Genomic DNA, 17,529 nt, shown 5'->3' with positions numbered 1-17,529 from the left:
CTGCATGCGCTAGTATGGTACAACATCGTTCGTAGAATTTAGGTTGCCAAAAGTATAATTTGTGTGCAACTAAATAATATAATGTTGTATACATATGTGTGTATATAAAATATATTCTAGAATTTAAAAAATAATAATATCTACATATTAATCTAATACACCATTAGCTAACTAACCAATCTCTAATTAAGCCATGTCGGCGACAGCCAACACGTGACTCACGTGCCCGCTACACATATAAGAGGTCAACGTGGAAAATTCATTTTACAAATAGTGATTTAAAATGCGAATGTCTACTTACACAAGTCAATCTCACAACCTATAATATTGCAGTCAACTGAATACATCCGCATAATCCAAATAAAAACAATACTTTCAAAGTAATCATGTTTTCTAAGAAAATAAGTGTCTTACATCAGATGGATCATCCTGTTATTAAATATTATAGTTTTAATAATTTAGTGATTTTTTAAATACAGAATGTGTGGTATATTTTATTGACAAAAAAAAAACCAGTTAATTGAATATTGGAAATACTTGTTTCTTCCGATTATTATTTTAGAGTGCACTGCCAATGTATACACATTTAAACCTCAGAATAATATTTTAACCCATATTCATAATAGTTAATTAATCCTAAATAATCGTTAATCTTCTGTTTAAATATAACTGATATTGTGTGTACCAACAGCATCATTGGTGTTAATCAAATACTTATTATTTTATTAACTTATACTAAGTATTATGCAAACGAACCCAAAGTAACTAAACAATTAAAAATCCACCCATATGTTTTTGACTGTTTATGCTCCTAAACAGATTCGCGTTATTCGCTGTTTGTGTGCTAAAATAAAATTAAACTAATATTCATTTAAACCAGAAAACTTAATTTAAAATTGTTTTGAGCCGACAATGAGTACATTTTTTAATGTACCCATTTTTAAATTATGTCAATCAATCATATGTATACTTTTTCAGCCATTATTATATTATTACAAACAAAAACACACAATCAAATTTAAATAATTGTGATTTTAATATAATATATTATTCTATTTAACATAATACACAAAAAAAATCAGAAGAAATATCCCGAAGCTAAAAGGAAATATGATCTGAGCTATCTTGTCGATCGCATTAGCTATGCCAACTGGGTTCCGCGAAGGTTTTTTGCCTTTTTTGTACTGAAAACCATTAATATATTTTTAATTTATTCATAGCAAGATAAAAAATTTTGCATAATTAAAATACGATAATATATATATATAAGATATACGATTCATAATAAGTTTTATGTTGACCATTCGGGATTAACAAGAAATTTATCACGAATCTTATCGCCCGCGGTCCATTAAGACTAAGCCCAATTATTTGAGGTCGGCTTATAATATTATAAACATTATAGTATAAAAATATTATATTTAATATTATTTAATTGTGGCAGGAAAAATCACTATCATTTGCCACTATCCACGCTAACCAGTTTGCTGGTTGATTCATTAATAAGATTGTAGGGGAGATGGGATTCATAAGGAATATTTATTTGATATGCTTCTATACGTCAATAGTCTCAAATTATACACATTCCCCCCTAGGGGGGATTTTATCACTTTTATTAATAATGATTCATGTAAACCTGTGACCTCCCGTCCCCATTATGCCCTGACCCCATTGTAATGGCATTTTTATTTTATATTAATCACGAAGTTTGAAATTTGTATTACATTATGTATTATGTATGATCGATCAGTTACCAGACTATTGAGTATTGGCTTTAAATTAATAAAAACATTAAATGGTACCTACACCTGATGTGCCTCAACATTATTTTTAACTTACCTTAATTAAGTAAATTAGGCACACCTATTCATTAACTTAAAAGTAAACACAAGTTCAAAAAAATAAACAACATTCAACTTTCAAGAAAAGCGTACTATATTCCTACAATAACTGCTTGTGAGCTTACTGTTTACTGCTTACCTTATTTGATGTAATATTGTCAAGAAGCGAATTTGTACAACTCCATTTTTCCTTATTCTGAAAAAGTGAAAGCAGTCATGAGCAGAATTGAGCAAAATTGAATTAGTATAATAAGTAGTTATAGTATAATAGATAACTATTTTTTCGTAAATGTCATTATTTGGAACTTAACAACTAAAAGTTAATTATTTTATTTATTACTTAATATTTATAGATAAAAATAGATTAGTTGTTTAAAATAAATTCTGAATTAATAATAATCGTGTGGGTTAATATTATATGTTTTTTTATAATTGTGTTAGGTCGCAACAAGAGAACGGTGACTACCGCTGTGGGAGTTCTTGTTTTTATCTTAGGTATAATTTCAAAATTGTTCATTATTGTTTACTCTCACAAACAAATACATAAATTACATTGAAAAATAATACATAACGAAAAACAAATAGTTTTCACTTAATGAGCGAATTACAAATGATAAAATAAAACATTTATTTTATTCACCTCTTTACCTAGATAACAATGTATTCGTACTACGTTTAACTCTGGTCATGAGGCATAATATTATTTTATAACAAAACATTTACCTAACTTAAACTCGATTAGTTATCTACATGCTTTATAAATTACACATTGTTTAAACGATTTCGTTAACTTTTTAGTTTTTGTTTAGTATAAGTAGAGTTAAGTTCATAAATTGTATTTATTAGAATAGCAAATACTATCGTGTTAACCATATTTTTCTATTACAATACATAAATATATATATTATTTTTTCAGTGTACAATTTTCTCTCTTGAAAAATAATAACTGTGCCAATTGAGTAAACCTACTCAACTTACTTTAGGGTTGCGCGTTTTTTTAAACAAATAAACATTTTCTGTCGAGTCAGGCAATTCAATATGGCGACTTAAGTACACTGTACACATGGACATACCACACATGAACACTTCATGTCTAGTACTTTATCGTAGTACATTTGTTCTTTATATTCAATGGTCGCACGTACAAGTCGGTTGTATTTAATCAAAAAGTCATGTGATCACTTCACATAAGATAACATACTTACACGTTGAGGACCAAAATTCTAAATAAATCATTGTACTTAAAATGTAAAATGTTTAAACAGAATAAATTCTCACGACGATCATTTTTAATTTCCTTGAACTAAAGTAAGTTATTACTAAACGTACTACGTCATTGTAGAAATTCATTTTTGTTTGATCGAATAAAGCACAATATTTTACAAAATGTTGAACTAAAGGTCAAGACACTTAAGTACAATTTTACTACTAATTACATTTGAATGCCCCATATTGGGAAACCAATAAAAACTATTGTGTTATACCTTTTTACTGTTAGTTGTAACTTAATATAATAGTTTTGCTGGGTTTTTTCATTGGAATATAATATATTTGATTGAATATTAAAAAAATAATATTGATAGCATAATATTTCGTATATACTACCAAACAGTTAATGGGGATTATTTGGTTGCCTATCTATATACACTTGTAAGATTTAAAAGTAGATAATATTATAAATTATAATATTGGTAATGGTGTTATATTATGAAGTTCTTTTCATGCAGTCGACGACGTTATTCCTAAACAGTGGATTGTGTTCCTCTTTTCACAACTCCATTCGTTAGGAAAAAAACCACAAGATGGTGTGTAAGTAGTTTGTATAGAACCAATGTTGTAAAAAAGAACATTTAAAAAAAGCAATTAAGTGCAAATATATATACACATTTTAAGTTGTATTAGATATACGTATTCAAAAAATTACTTAAGAGAAAAAATGTTCGTATACCATTGTTAAATACACGTGTGTCATTAGTGGTCGGAACATTTACTGTGGAAAGGGTTTAGTGTCTTTATCCTCATTTCTTTTATTGAAAGGTTCACGAGCAGTTTTTCAATAATATTCATTTATATTAATTTCAACAAATTCCTGGTACCTATTAATAAAATAATTGTATTTATTATAAAAAAAAAATGTCTGTACATTTTGTTCACGCTGTATACATTATACAACTCATTGCGTTTTACGATGAATATTTTCCGAATTCAACGGCTAGTCTAAGTCAAACGTATATGTTTAGTATGAGATTGCTAGCCGTAAGAAGGTAATGTATAATACATGGGCAATAAACTTTTCAAAAAACCTTAGCGAAAGTACTATTTTATTTTAATAGTGTAATTCACGAGCTCATTCAGAAATGGAAACCAAGATAAAAGGTGGGATGGATATTGTAATTTTTTTTTAAACATAACATTACATTTTTATTAATATGGTTACTTTCATCAGGGAATTTCGCCGTGTCTTACTTGTGGGTATAATATATATTTATATAGAACTACTAAAACGTTTTGATGTTGTTATGTGCGTCTCTAAAAGAGGGTTTACGTACCTATTAACATAAAAGTGCTATATATACGAAATTGTTTCGTTTAATGAATACCGTTCCAAACGTTTGTCATAGGCCGCACCTAGAAGGTAAGCCTTACAATAATGCTAATTTCAGAAGGTGTAGGTAATTTAATCTTATTAATTAATTTATAGTTTACGAGGTAGCCTATATTTAACATCGTGTAAGAAAGGTCAGATTATAATAATATATCATTTTACGTCATAAATCTTTGGAGCGGAGATGAATGAGAAATGCATCTATTATATTTAACATTTCAGTAGTATTTACTATTCTATTTACTATTTTAAATTGTTGATACTTTGCGAGGGAGGTATTTTAAGTTTAGGATAGCTAAACCACATTTATATTAATTTAAATCTTCCCAATATTATTATTAACAGTTATAGGCATGATTTTTCAATTATGCATCTCTAAAAATGTATTATTAACAATGGCGACTATTTACAATGATAATAGTAAGTCGATCAAAAAGTATAAAAAACAAAGATAACTTAAAGCTGATAACAAGAAAAATGAAAATGTAAAAGGATATAATGCGATGAGAATAAAAACACTAATTAAGACTGTTGAGCTTATAAGGAAAAAATGGTTATAGTGACGGGAGTAAAAAGTGACCAGAGAAATAAAGTTTAATGCAAGAGAAAAACAAGGGCTGGGTTAAAGTCAGATCGGATACATATAAAATAATTAACAAAATTGACATATTGTCTACTCTGATAAAATATTACACTTTTGAATTATTTGAATTATTTGAATAAAAGAAATGTGTTTTAACAATTATAGGCAAGTAAAATATTGGTTTCTAAATATTAAATTTTGAAAGAAACATTTTTGGCCAAAACCGACCGGATAATTAGTACATTATTTTTTATTACTATAACAATAATATTTGTCTAAATGTAGGTAACAATATACCTTATACTTGAAACCTACACAAAATTATAGCTATTGCCAGAGCAGCATACTAATATGGCCATAGTCTGACGTTTGAAGGGATGTGTTATTTTAAAATGAACAATGATCAGTAATTATACCTTTATTTTAGAGAACGATAATTTGACTAATGGTCAATGGCTTTAGCTTGTGGCCTTGACATTTTTTTTTATAACTTGTGCCGTGCACGGTATATTAATACCTAATATTAAGAAAAAAAATGCCTTCGATGCCCTTAAAAGAATTATAAGAATAATATATACCTAGTGACCGTACTCATCGCATGCGCGCTAACTACCCGACGACTTGACGTTGTGTATACGTGCCAAGTTTTTATAAAATTCCTCGTTATGGTTTTTCACAGACCTTTCGCGTGTATACACTTTATCGCTTAGGTACCTTCAGCTATATAATGCTGCAACCCGTATTCTTTTGACATAATAAAGTGCCGATAAACAGAGCCAACGGCTCAAGTGCACAATAGGTTATCACACACAACTCGAAAAAGGTTTGTCGAGAAAAAAAAATTGTGCATAAAATACTGCCACGTTTACTATTTTTAGTTCTTGACCATTCTTCTTCGCACTTCCATTGAGTTCTAAAAAATCGTAGCTTATTTTTTTCGATGGTAAATCAGGACTAATTGGCTAAAATTATTATTTTACAAACTACTCATTTTTCATAGGTCCAGCCTATTTTTGTTAATAATATTCTAAAGCTTTGAACTCACTTGTGATACTTTGTTGTTATCGCTTATCTTACGGCTGTTTGTTTTGGACAATGTTTTTCTTCTTGCGACCACGTTGACAACAATAAATTCCAAAAAGCTTATGTACACAAAACACATGCATACGCCGTCCCAAACGTTCATGGCAGTCAAGTTTCCCACGTCAGGCAGAGTTCGACGGAAGCTGTTGCATGTAGTGAAGTAGTTCAATATGGACGTTACACCTATGGAAACCATCACTCAACGAAAAATAAAGTTATGTCCATAAAAATGTAGATTAATTTGGTAAATACTGTAATGATTATAACCCCATAAATGTTTTATCAGCATAATAATGCAACGTTTGTAAGTATGCAACCAATAATTTTTTGATAAAAACATTGTTGTTATAACAAAAATTTTATCGCAGCAATCGAAAAGTACATTGTATCAAAAACAAAACAGTTTTAAAATGTATTGTTGTTTGTTTATCAATTTAATACATTTATATCAAAGTAATAATTGCTTTTATCGAATTGACAGTATTTTTTTCATACGAACAGAGTGGTTTTATTATTAAGGGCTGATAAATAATGTTTAGTTATTAATTAAAAAATTATTAATTGTTATTTTTTTTGAGAGTGCATAAGATAGTATAATATTACTCTTTAGAGGTCTCTCATAGGTCTTACATGTATGTAAGACCTATGCGATTTTGAAAATAATTTACTTTGAATGTTAGCTTAGGTTAGGATGTTAGATACACTGACCTATGATGGTCCTGGCTGGCATGGCGTTCCAATCGAGAAAGAACGTGACGAACGATGACGTCACGAGAATAAAACTAGGTATAAATATTGTGGCGAAATAGAACGTTCTGTCCCTGCTGAAGATTAAATCCACTTGAAGACAGCTGAAGTTGCCTAAAACATAATCAATATAGTCTGGTATTGGTATTATATTTTATTAATAAGACGATACCAATGATAGTGGAACCAATACAGGTGTACCCATTTGGATATAGTCGTACCTATCAGTGTGATATAAATAATAGCTTTTTGTTCGAATAGTTATTATGATAACAAATATGATAGAATAAAATATAACCTCTCCATCTTTCCACCGAAGCACATTCAAATGTTTTGTTCCGTTCCAAGTTGGCATTAACAGTTTTCATGTAGCGATATTTGCTTAGGGTTTTCCCATTATTCTTCCACGAGTATTTCACATCCGAGTTTTCATAGGATACTAAACAGATGGAAATCGTTCAAATCTAAGGTATTAACTTTACGCGCTTGGCCGGATAAAAACGTTTGTTTTTAGAAAAATGTGAATTATAAACATAATCTCCAAACGCTGAAACGTGATTTAAATAGCAACGAAAAACGCTGATTTTTTAATTAAAATATATGAAACTTTTTTTTTAACCATAGTGTTTTATACGAGTGCAACATGCTAACTACGATGTACATAAAATATCATTAGGTCGTTTCTGTGCCTTTTTAGATTGTTGTTGTATGTTTAAAATTAAAATACTATTTTTTTAAAATTAATAATAAAAAACGCTAATTTGTTAATGATTTGACAGCATTTATATTTATGAAACGTGTCACTTACTGCTTTCCAATGAAAAAGTACACATAGGATTGTCGAAAGGAAAAACGTTCATACGGCCTTCGCAGTTTATTACCAAGTGATGCCTGCAAACAAATGTAGGTTTCAGTCCTTTTTAGTGCATTCAGAAGCTATATCGCTATTGGTGTACCTACTAAGTAATATTAACATGAGAACGTATCGGCATAACCACAGTATAAGTAATGCAAAAAAGGAAATGAGATAAACACAATATAATACATACAAATGAATTATAAATAAAATTTTAACCTTGTAGCGTATTCGACTCTTCCGTCTTTGAAAATGCGCAAAGTATAACGAATTGGCCTTTGAGATGGTTTGAAGTCACCGTGCATGTGGAAGTTGATGTCTGGCAGCCAAATATCGCCCTGATGATAGTAACCGTTAAGAAAATCATACTTTGTATTACTGTGTTGTAATCGCGAGTCGTACCACTCTTGTTGAAGCAGGAACTCAACTTCATATTTCTATTTATGCAGATAAACACTAAATTATTATACTATATATCCTGTAGCTAGGGTTTAAAAGAGCTTATATATGTATGTATTTTTTTTTTTTTTTTACCAAAAATGAGGTATATCAGTAAATATAATAACTGCAATCAGGGCCAGAGCTAAGGAGGGTATCAAAATTAAAATGGGCTGAGCTAGAAATATTTGTCATTTCACTTTGCTGACGAGTAAAATTGGGTTTATTATTAATTGTAGTTTAAAACAGAAAATCCACTGAAAGAGAAGTCTTGGAGTAATCAATTTTCAGACATAAACTTTTGTGATGTATGGTATGTTGCTTATTTTAACTTTAAATGAATATTGGCCAAGAAAGTTTGTTGAAAATGTAATAATTATGTTTTATTTTATAGAGTTTTTTGAAAATTGAAGTCAAACTAATTGGAATCATCGTTAGAAAGATTTTTATAAGGTAATACATTTTTATACAACTTTTTTAGTTTTTTTAGTTAACCATTCTTGTGCAAGCTAAAGAGCCAGCTAAATTTTAAGTAGTAGTTTCTTTTTTTAACTTAAGTTTTCTTTGAACCGTGTTATTTAAATAATGGCTGGACGAAAAATACAATTATATTTGCTCCTTTGGTTTACAAATTTAACAGGCATTGTATATTTTCTTGTAATAGTTGATAGACAATTTGGAAGTTAAATAATTTTGTGTATCTATTTTATGCTTATAATATTACAAATTAATTAATTACCAGGCTTGTCTCGTCCGGCGAACTTACCATGAACAATATTAAACTATTATTGATTATAGAAGGTCCTGGAACAACATATTATTTTAAAATATTCTTATGACTATTTGTGCAAATTATTTAAATTATACCTAATGGTGATAGTTTTTATTGAGATTTTGTTAAGTTGTAAAGATAGAAATTGTCATTTATGTTAAATGTGAAAATGTTAACTGTTTTAATGAAAATATTTTTTACCACATTGAACTCTTATGGCGAACCAGTTAATAATAATTGTTGAACTAATTTTTTTTTAATATAAATTATAATTTTAATTTATAATGCAATTTACGTTTTGTTGGTGGTAAAGATCTCTTGTCATATTTTTCTTCGTCAAGCAAAAAGTCTAATATTTCTTTATCTGATTTTTTGTCTTCGAGTCTGTTAAACATGTTTTAAAAATTATGTAGATTTAAATACAATTAATGTAAAATGTTTCCTTGGTTTTTATAAATCATGTAAATGCAGTAAAATGTAACATATAATTTTCGTGAGTGGCATTGAATTTTTTAGGTACATGATTTGTAATGAAATTATGATTATTGTTGAAAAAAGTATAATTTAATAATAAAAACGACTAATCGCAGACATTAGGTCTGCTATTTGGAAAACGATGGACTCTTTAAATAAAATACGGTTTTTTAAAATATCAATTTTTTGACTTAAGTAAACTACTAAATTTCAAAAGTATAAGTTAAATAGGTCCCATATGTTTTGACATATTTCGTTGATAACTACCTTGAATACTTTTGGACACAAATTACTTGTAACGAAAATCGACAAATGTACACACATCCTGAATAAACGTTTAATGTTAGAAGTTTTTAGTTTGTTATACTTACTTGAGTATTGATTCTGTTGCAGTAGAGGAGTAATTACTTTTTATCAATGTTAAACAACATAAAAACCAGTAAATTAATCTGGTCAAAATGAACATCCTAAAAAAAATACACAAGATTTTAAATGAAATATTTTAAATTAAAATGTCTAATTTTATTATAGTTTGCATGTTTTTTCTCGTTAAATTTCTAACAATATGGTTAATAATTTGAACTAGTTCCAGATTCGAATAAACGCATTTTCTAGAGAGAGATATTTTTTCCATCATACAATAGTTCTTGATGAATGTTTTTTGCCGTTATACATAGTTCAGGAAAATATATTTTTCGTTCTAGTTGAAGATCATAATCGTTATACACAGGCAATACAAATGTATGCACTTCTCGCGTTTATAAGGACTACCGACTTAATGTAAAGTTTCCATTGTTTAGTGCGCTAACAATTACACTTTCAAATGTACACGGTATTGTACTCTTTCGATTGGGTTAAATTGTTGGGCACGTATAAGGCTTTTGACGAAATAGCTTATGTTAATCGTTGTTTTCCACTCCCTTAGGCAGAGCAGTAATGCATTCTACTACAACAATGCATATTATATTTAAGTGCATGCAACGGGGGAGCTCAGACTCGAGACAAACTCGGGCATTGACGTCACAAACCGTTACTATTGTGGCATTGGGTCAAAACATATAGATATCATAATCCGTCTGCTATTGACCGTACACAAGTCATCGGTGGGCATGATTAATTAATATATTTTGAATTGTTTGAATGAAAATTAGCTGATTTGTAGTCATATAAACATGAAGCTAAACTAAAACTTGTAGGTTTAATTATAGTATTTAAAAAAAAATGTGTATAATGGCCAACACTTATTAGGTACGTCTCGTGCACATTTTAATAACATATTTTAAACTATACAGTATTTTAATCAGTCCATCACAAGCTTTACAATTGTTTTCTTGAATTTTTAGTGGTATGATTAAGATAGAACAGTGAAACTATAACACGAAAACGTATGTTTCGATATTTCTCACAAAAACAACCCGACTTTTTTTTAATATCATTACCATAATTTCAGAAAAACAACAATAAATGTTTGAATTTTTTTTTACACAATTATATGAGCAAAAACGCTAAATACAAAAAAACCTTATCTCTCTATTGTATATCCACTCAGGTATATAATTGTTAACCATTTTCTTTTATAAAAATATTGATTCATAATAGACCCTGGAGTGCAAACGACTCAACATTTTCCGCATTTCGGTTTTTTTAAATAAGTTTTAAATATTTTAAGCCAAACAGGTTTATTTTACAGGAGTCATATTAAGAGTTTGAAACGATATGTATTGATATTTTTTTTAATTATAACTGATTGATAATAACGCTATAGATTAATTTTTGAATTATTTACATAATATAATTTTAGTATAGGTAAAAATTAAAATACAATTTTTTTTAATGAAATTAATTTTAATGAGTACTTGTGGTTTACCACATTCAAAATAAAAACAATTTTCAAATTCCAAAAATACTTAGTAAATGTAGCTTTCTTGAATTATTTTCTAAAATCAAGTAAGATTTATAATTTTAATATTTTTTTTACGTAATAGAATAATATTTGAACCTATAACCGAAAATAACATTTGAGTAGGTTATATTAGTAAAATTGTTTTTTTTTTTGTAAAGAATTTAATTGTCAATTCCATTTCACTACAAAATTGCCATTAATCTAAAATTTAAAAAAAATAGGTTAACTGTCAATTTTTTATGGTTCATAGTTTTGGTCTTCAGTGTAAAATCTACTAATTTGTGTATTGTTATATTATAATATATTTCCTCAAGTTCTGAAACCACATTTTAGCAATAGATATTCATTTTCTGTACTTGAGTGTTAGGTTGTTATAAGAGCAACGATCTCCTTACACGTATTTCCCATGTTTCCATAATATTATAGAATTATAAATTGACACTGCAGAATCATGCAAACAATTCTAAAACAATTTCAATGAATAATCTTGAGCGCGTTATAGCGAAGGCTTATCCTTTTGTTTACCTTTTATTTCACACGATTGTCCAGAGAATATACCTACCGAAAACGAATATAAACGCAGGCTGTACTAAAACAAATATTTTGAAGTAATTGAAACTCTTAACTATCATCTCATCGACGATACACCGAGTGAGGCTGTTATTCAAGTGGTAGTATAGAATATGTATAAAGTTAACACTCCACTCTATAATTACTTTTTTCATCCTAAAATAATAATTATTCTGTAGTCTATGCCAGAGAAAGAAAACTAAATAAAAAAATATTTATACTAGTAAGCTCTATATTTTTTTTTTGATAGACTGTATAGACTTTTCTAGTAGTTATACTTTTTAGTAAGATTTAATTTTATAATTAATATTTTATTAATTTAATCAAATACGACGAAGCCTAGTTAGACAGAATTCCGGTATTTCAAAGGTTGTTGAATTGATTTTAGCTAGTTATAATAGTTGAGAAGTATTATAGGATAGCTTTGATTAAGAATAAATGGAACACTAAGAATCTTAGTAGTACTCTTACAATATAAATTTTAATTCTTGATAATACATATTTCAGGTATAGTAACGTTATGAGGAATAATAATTTCCAAGAACTGAAGATCAACTATATCGGAGATATGGCTATTGGGTACTTCTTTCAAGCTTACAAGAAAAATATATTTTCTATCGGGTTTTGGTAGAAATTATAAAAGCTTCGGAATTATCCAGAGAAATATTCTAGTATAATCCACATAAATTTTAATATTATTTTGTGTTTTTTTGAGGTTGGCATGTTAAATAATTATTTTTCCTATAAAGCTTATACTACTATAATATATAATATTATATACATGGCACATGCTCTGAAGGTTAACAGCTAAATCCACATGGATCGTTCAAATTACTAAAACAAAGGTTTTTCCCGCTAAACTAAACTGTCTGACGTTAAACAAAATAAGAAATGATAAATCTTTTTAGAACATTTATTTAATAGTACTGAATTGTTAAGGAACCGTTATTTTCATAAAATTGCTTTTTTCTATTCATAACGATCGCTTTACTCTCATAAAAAGCACAAAAGTAGACGAGCCCAAGTTTTCCCTCTGTAAATCGAGATATTAAAATATAAAATGTAATTTCGGTTATAAAGAATTTTAACAACGCACCGGTTATTCATTTACCTATCGCGTATTAAAATGGCCGTAACGCGCACAGCAAATTTAAAGAAGGGAAGGGAGAGCATTATAGAAATGGAAATGGACTAAACATCTTACACGTCGTACACGTTATATATACCTATCTAAAAAACAGTACATACATTTTTTATTTAGTTATTCAAAACATATAGAACTGTTGTAGTATTAGTATCCTATTGAAAACTAATGATAGAAGTATCTCCTAGCTCATCAAAGCCTGATTTATATAAGTGTAGACGATATAGTCTCTAAATTAAAGATTGACCGGTGAAGAATTGAGATTAGAGTTGGTTGTCTGTTGGATATCTTGATTTTTTTCTTGAACAATTTTTCATCTTGAATTTTCCATCTAGCCCCGTCTACATCTAATATGTCAAATGGAGGACGAAAGCACAGCTTTAAGCCCATTTCACAAGAATTACGGAACTATAACGAACATTTTAAATAATAATAACACAGTAATAAAATTACTTTGAGTCCAGAGCGAATATTTTTAAAAGGTCAAATCATTTACAGGTCACGGCTGAGCGACCGAAATGCGATGACTCTTGAAATCGATAACGCACGGCGTAATACCTCATAAAAGATATATAATTAAAACTCCATTAAAAATATGAAACGTTTCCTGACATTAGCAGGGTTTTGAGTACATTGTTTAAGTATTTGGCCAAAATTGCTTTTGGTTGCCAAAAAAATAATCCGACCTATGTCTGAATTTTTACAATATTCGGCCACGAACAAACGCTTTTTCTAATCTTGTTTGTCGCTAAAACTATAATAAAAAACTGAATTCGACTCGCTTGTAAATAATCTAGAATAATTATCAAGTCATTCGAAATTCCTATTAACTTTCAAATCCACATAATTTTAATTTGTAACTAGGAACTATTATTAAGAATCGTATGCCTACTGATGTCGGATTCCGACTTTTACTGCGTTTGGTTCATAGCATGTGAATGTTTTTTCTAATCAAAAAGCCTATAAAGAAAATCGATTTTATGTATTTTTTCCAGCCTCACTGGTCGTTCGGAGACACATAGTAATGCATACAAATGGTAGCCAACAAATATTCCACGTGAGTGCAATCGTTACTCACGCTAAGTGCACCCATTACCATATTATTACACTTGTATATAACTCTAAGTTCCCTGTTCCATGATAATGCACTGCTTTCATCATTTTCATCGTATTATTGTTTGTACCTACAATATACGTACTATAGATACGTCCAATGACCGTGGAGCTGTGGTTAATAAAAAATATATACTGCATAATCATCCATTTAAGATAAGATAGGTATTGAATCTATAAGCGATCATACTACCAGCTTAGGTACTATACAAAATCGATGTACCTACCTAAATCGTTCATAAATTATTACAAATTGACTTGTTACGTCAGTTACAACCAAAGACGTTTTCTATGCATAATAATTATAACATTGTTTTATATTTGTTTTGGTTTTGGTTTTTCTTTATTTATAATATTATACTACTCAAATTAAAAAAAATACATAAATAACTGCAAAGTCAGCTCAAAAATCATCAGCGAGACGGAAGACTGCAATTTCAGTAATATCCTGAAAGGTCACGTCAAAAGAGTAAATAAATCCGCAATATACTAAATGGCATTCCAAATACTTATGGTTTCTTTTAATTTTTTTTCATGATAATAAAATTAAAATTTTTAGTCGTGACACTTGAATTGCTGTTATTTATTGCTTGAAAAAGCCATAGCGCAAATTACTTTTTTAACGCATTATCATAAAAGAAGCAAATGTCAACATAATTATAAAAGCGACAGCCTAATGTGTACTCAACTTAGCAAATTAGTTTATTCTGTTTGTATATTTTATTTTAAAATAAAAATGTTGTTTCATATTATAATTGTTTTTTTATGTAAATATTTGTTGTTGTTAGTTTAAATTAGATAATAATATCATAGAAATAAAAAGTCTAATTAGGAAATCTCAATGCTCATTTCATTTGTATAACTGTTCAATGTTTCTTAATTTTATGAAAGTATAATAAATAGTACGGTTAGGGAAAATATCCTAACATTTTAACTTTACTAGCAAACCTACGTATTTTACATGTGTTTTAGCTAAACATCGAGAAAAGGAAAAACCGTTATTTATTCGCTCAGTTCAAAATTATGTTCATGAACGTTAACTAGGAATAACGTTATAACTTTTTTTGCCCTGAGAACGTTATACCGAATAACGTTTTGAATTTATTTGCTCCGAGAACGTTATACCGAATAACGTTATAATTTGTTTTACCCTGAGAATGTTAAAACGAATTTTGCTAAGTTAGGTTAGGTTAGCAAAAATAGTGATAAAGAATAATGTAGTAAACATTTTGACTGGTCGATAACCAGTTTTAGATCACTATTTTTGCTAACCTAACCTAACTTAGCAAAATTCGTTTTAACATTTCCGGGTAAAACAAATGATAACTTTATTCGGTATAACGTTCTCGGAGCAAATAAGTTTAAAACGTTTTTCGTTATAACGTTCTCGGAACAAATAAACTAAAAATGTTTTTTGGTATAACGTTCTCGGGGTAAAAAAAGTTATAACGTTCTCGGAGCAAATAAATTTAAAACCTTATTCGGTATAACGTTCACCAAACATATCCTAATATTATGTTATGTTCTGTGAACTTTATTTTGGTGAACGAAATAATCGAGTTTATAACGTTATATTTCGTTACGTTACGGAACCCTGGTATTTTCTATTGTTTTAATGAGCTTATCGTAACTACAACAGACTTTTTTAACAATTTAAAATTTTTATACAAACAGAATATTTCAAGTTTATTACAGACTAAGTGTCTAGCGTACTAGAAATCGCAAGGAAGTAACCAAAAACATTTAGTATTTTTGAAAACATGTTACTTTAGTTTTGAGAAGAACATTAATTGCGATAATAACTGATATCTGTCAAGGTGGTTGTATACATTTTTTTATTTTGTGGACTGAAATATATTTATAATTTTCCAATAGTTTTTAGAAAAAAATTGTCATAGTTCTGAAGGTAATAAATACTCGAATAGTATTTCCAAAAACACTTCTATTGTAATTTGACACAAGATATATTTTTAATTGTTTTCAGATGTAAATTCTCATTAAACGTCAATTAAAAAAGTTTCAGTTTTTAAAAAAATGATTTTTAGCATAATGCTTTTAAAAATGTAATGGTAGTTGAAAAGAATAACTAAGCGGGGCTAATGAAAATGCTATATTTTTAAATTTCAAAATTAACGCAGCTGAATTATTACCATAAAATTAAATAAAAAATAATACAATTATTGATTATTACAATAATATTCACTGTCAAGTTTGTTCTGGGTTTTTTATGTGTTTAATGTTTAGGTAACAGAATAATAAAACAAAATATGTAACAATCTTTTGTTAATGAAGAATATATGCATTGTACCATGAATTAAAATAATATGTATGTTAAGTTAAAAGTTAATACAAACAAAATAAAAAAACCAAGTTGTGTGTTAAAATTGCGTTAAATTAAACATTGCGTATACAACAACAGAGGGATATTTTATATTATACAAAAACTAATTAAAAACTACACTCTTCAATACTGCAATGCCGATGAAACTCCAACTCGGGGAGTTAATTTTCCCCTCGCAAACTACAACTAGTTAACTTTTGGATAATAATATCAATGCTGAATATTTTAATGAAAAATATTAATACAATAGTTTTGTAGTTGAAAAAATAAAAACTGTCAACACATCGTGTTTTGTAATAAAGCTCTTGATCTTTTTTTACCAGGATAGTTTATGTACAAGGAGTAAGGTTGCAGAATGGGAATCTGTATCGTAAGTTATGTTTGTAAATATAAATTAAAAATAGAAATATATGGGTAATGCAAATTCAATGGTAATATTTTGAATAAAGTAAACTATACAGTAGTTATACTTAATTTCTTAAATGCTAATGTTAATGAACTAAAAAAACAATCGTGTAGCACGATACTGCAATATTACTCAATCTAAAACTATACACAAATGTACAATACTAACTCACGAAAAGAGACCTTGTACGTGCGGCGGAAATGTTGAATGGAGTGTTGACAGTACTGAAGACAATGAAGATGATGTCCGAAAATGAATGGAGGCCAAGGGAATTGGGCGCGGAAAGTATGTGAACTTGGTAGAGCGTGAAAAAGGTTTTCAAGGTGCGTATGGTGGCGTAAAGTTTAAAAATCTACAAAAGTCAAAAACACACCGAAAGCGTGTAGTGCATCGACGATGAGCAGCGGTAAAGTGGTAATAACGATGAATATTAATCAGTAACTCGGCATTGCGGCAAAATAATAATAATGAAAACAATCGGCTGTTTAAGCTGACATACCAATGACCAAACGATAATGAGGCAATCGGTCGTTGGTACGAATACTCAACACATCGAGTCCTATTATTCGTTACCATTCTTATAGTCATAATGAAAACAATGTATTTTGTCTCAAAATAAAAATGGTGTCTATAAAAAAAAAAAAAAAAAAATG

At 28.6% G+C, this 17,529-nt stretch overlaps 1 protein-coding gene across 1 annotated transcript; it reads right to left on the bottom strand.

The window, feature by feature from the left end:
• Nucleotides 1-826: 826 nt before the first annotated feature.
• Nucleotides 827-17,266, bottom strand: LOC126841516 (glutamate-gated chloride channel-like). Its single transcript, XM_050578061.1, has 12 exons — nt 17,045-17,266; nt 9,771-9,866; nt 9,221-9,309; nt 8,893-8,957; nt 7,935-8,152; nt 7,668-7,750; nt 7,158-7,298; nt 6,821-6,973; nt 6,075-6,295; nt 1,981-2,037; nt 1,062-1,184; nt 827-844 (listed from the first exon to the last, which is right to left on the bottom strand). Exons 2-12 carry the CDS (start codon nt 9,863-9,865, stop codon nt 827-829), a joined length of 1,263 nt encoding a protein of 420 aa, XP_050434018.1. The 5' UTR covers nt 9,866; nt 17,045-17,266.
• Nucleotides 17,267-17,529: the final 263 nt, after the last annotated feature.

The sequence above is a fragment of the Adelges cooleyi genome, unplaced genomic scaffold (assembly GCF_023614345.1).
Source record: "Adelges cooleyi isolate 19-005CV unplaced genomic scaffold, UGA_ACOO_1.1 ACOO_flye_CR_arks_rails_tigmint_CR_PRNA_108, whole genome shotgun sequence".
In the NCBI taxonomy this organism is placed as follows: domain Eukaryota; kingdom Metazoa; phylum Arthropoda; class Insecta; order Hemiptera; family Adelgidae; genus Adelges; species Adelges cooleyi.
This window is presented reverse-complemented; position numbering and strand designations above follow the sequence as displayed.